The following is a 2,942-nucleotide window of genomic DNA, read 5'->3' on the forward strand; positions in this document are numbered from 1 at the left end:
ATGCTAGAAGTTCGACTAACTGTAATTGTTCAACTTTTACGTAGACGTGAACAACGCAAACAAGAAGTTATATCTAGGCGATTAGATCAAAAATGGAGTGAATGTTGTGCTCAAAATGAAACAAAATGCAGAGTTTTAAAATATCGTTATATTGGAGGTAATATGATAATGATTTATTTGAGACTAAAATTCTACTTGTGACAAAGAATTCGTATCTTATTAAATTAGGCGGTTTTGTGTACATTTCTATATATTTTGAAGTTATTGGTGTCTAGATCTAATATCAAGTAGAAAACCGTCGACATACAGGATTTGAAACCATGTTCTTACCTCCGGTCCTAGTGGAGAAAACAATATCTTTAGAAATTTGTTAGATACCTGTGACATTTTATAACCAATCCTATTAGGAGTACGATGGTTACATATCATTGATAAGCTTTGTCCCCTCATACCACTAAAACTAGATGCAAATTACTACATTTCGGTTTAGTGATCGAACTGTATAATGTTCTTTTAGAAATATACAAGTCCTGAGCCTATGTAACAACCATATAATTGCGTTCAAATATTTCCACCGTTTTTGCTTAGCTAAAATACAACCTCCAGATCCATCCATGATCATACACTGCTCTATGGCTTTCTTAGCTTTCCTTGTGCAGAAATGAATAAAGTTGACAAGATTAATGTTATCATCTTTTGTCATTTACTCCAAGAATTTTATATATTAAGTCCGATACGCATTCGGTTTATCATGATCCTTGTTCACCCCTGGCTTAGGCAGTTCTAAATGATGTTCGAGGTAACCTTCCACTGTATGTTCACCATTCGTTACAGTGAAACTGTCTTCATGAGGTCCTAAATCTTTCGCAATGGAATCTTTTCAAATTGATCAGTTTCTCAATTTCTACTGTTAGCTTGTTAACTTTACTTCTAACTTTTTAAAGTCAGAGATGGTTAGTGGCCAGCAGTGGAATCCAGGATGTACACTTCGTCCTATTTGGGAATAATCATCTATATACTAGTGACTCAATGGCAATATCTATGGTGCACAATCTATGTGACTGGATGTATTTTAAGGCTAAATATTCACGTAGTACTTAATTTAGAAAGTCACTCATAGAAACCAATAATGAGTATTTCACAGTACTTGTTTGTTGCTGAAACTCTGAATTTCCCTAGGTTAAACGTTAAAAATCTTTAAACTATTACTTACCAGAATCCATCATGTTGTATATAGGTACATATTTTCAATTGTTTTGAGTTTGTTCTGTTTTTCATATACACCTCGCTGGAAAGAAGCACTTTCTAGCGAAGACACTTTCAAACTCAAACATCAAACGATTAAGAAAAAGAGAATTCAGCGAGGAAAATTTTCTTTTCGACGAAATCATTTACTTGAGCTGTACATTCATATATATAGTTATATGGAAAATATATGTCTATGAATCATTTTAATTATCAAACGATTATTTACCAGACAGTTTTTTGGTTGTTTTATTATATTTTTACACTGACTTAATCATAAACCATATTTCAACTTGTGAGTTGTTAATACATCGTTTACCATTAAACAATTATATTCAATTAACTATAAATCTCAGCTTCTCATCAAAAGTTCCCTCGTTGTGTACTTATTGAAGCTTACTAGTGGTGGTTCGTTATGTTCTTGTATTTTCCTACTAATAAACACGTGGGTTACAGGTCTAAATAATAAAATGTACTTATGACTACTCAGATGTATTACTGGCATTCTCACTAGAGGTTTAATAGAGTGGGAATCTGAGGCTCCCATTTGATCATATGATGAACGCAGTTGGTGGATCTTCTATTGTCAGTATAGGATAGAGCACAAAAAAGACTTGAGCTGACATAATTCTTCATTGTTCTGTCTGTTGAATAACAGTATTTACTGTAAGCTTTGGCCGCAAAAACAGATGTAACGGTAACCACAATAAATAATACTAATCCATATAACTCCGGCTTACAAGTTCAAATTAAAAAACTAAGAAATACAGAGAATTGTTTTTCTCTCAGTGGCAAGTCATGTGCTTGTTTACGCAACTGGCAGTCACATGCATTCCGTATGCGTTGTGATTTTTTTAGACAGATAGTTTAGAATAGCATTAAAACGAGTGTGGTTTAAATTTTTTACTCACATCTCCCCACTCATTAATGAACAAATCGTCAAAACTTCCCCCCTTTTCCACTCAAATATGTCGCCCAATAATATTAGTTCCTTTAAAAATGATACAATCGGTTAAGATTGGTGTAAAGTGGATATAAAAATCAACAATTTATGGGATGATTATCTTTTCAATGGCAATGAACTCAAATAATTACGTTGTCATTGGTTTGGACTCAAGTTTGAACGTGGTTACAACCTCAGAATTCTGTAATCTTTATGTGTATGAGTGAGGAAAAGTGTGCACCTGCACATATTGAGCACTCATTTCGATAACAATTCAAACAATCACTGTTTTCCAATATCTATAGTCATACCTTGGAAATGTATTATTAGGGTTAAAGAAAAAAAACTACAGTCGCTTTGATATCGAACGGTCTCACACAGAAATACCTTAACTAAAATGACATAATATTAACATTATCAGACTTATTCTGATTTTGATCATACTAAAAATACCCTACTTTATTCCATTTGTATTATTTAAACTTAAGTGAATTTAAATTCACTTAGTATTGTTTGTTTGGATCTTCCCATCGATGTGTTTAGGACTGCAACTGGTCAGTCTCTAATTGGCATATGTGCATACTGTGCGTATTGCCTCGATATACCTTAATTCACAAGCATGGTAAGCAGAGATGGATAGTGACTAGCAGTGGAATCCAGGACGCGCGTTTCGTTCTATTTGGGACTCGTCAGCTGGATGTACCTGCATCTCAGAGTTGATGATCACTCTGGGACTCGAACCCAGTACCCTCGC

The 2,942-nt window shown here is 34.0% G+C and overlaps 1 protein-coding gene across 1 annotated transcript in view; it reads left to right on the forward strand.

Annotated features, from left to right (window-relative positions):
- The window catches only part of Smp_168020 (hypothetical protein), a gene marked incomplete at both ends in the record, with an annotated part of 10,911 nt that continues 7,969 nt past the window's right edge, over positions 1-2,942 (forward strand). Inside the window, one exon of the mRNA XM_018792675.1 lies at positions 1-157. Coding sequence (XP_018644349.1) covers positions 1-157 — 157 coding nt within the window. The remainder of the gene's footprint in view (positions 158-2,942) is intronic.

This window comes from Schistosoma mansoni (genome assembly GCF_000237925.1).
Source record: "Schistosoma mansoni, WGS project CABG00000000 data, supercontig 0221, strain Puerto Rico, whole genome shotgun sequence".
Taxonomy (NCBI): Eukaryota; Metazoa; Platyhelminthes; class Trematoda; order Strigeidida; family Schistosomatidae; genus Schistosoma; species Schistosoma mansoni.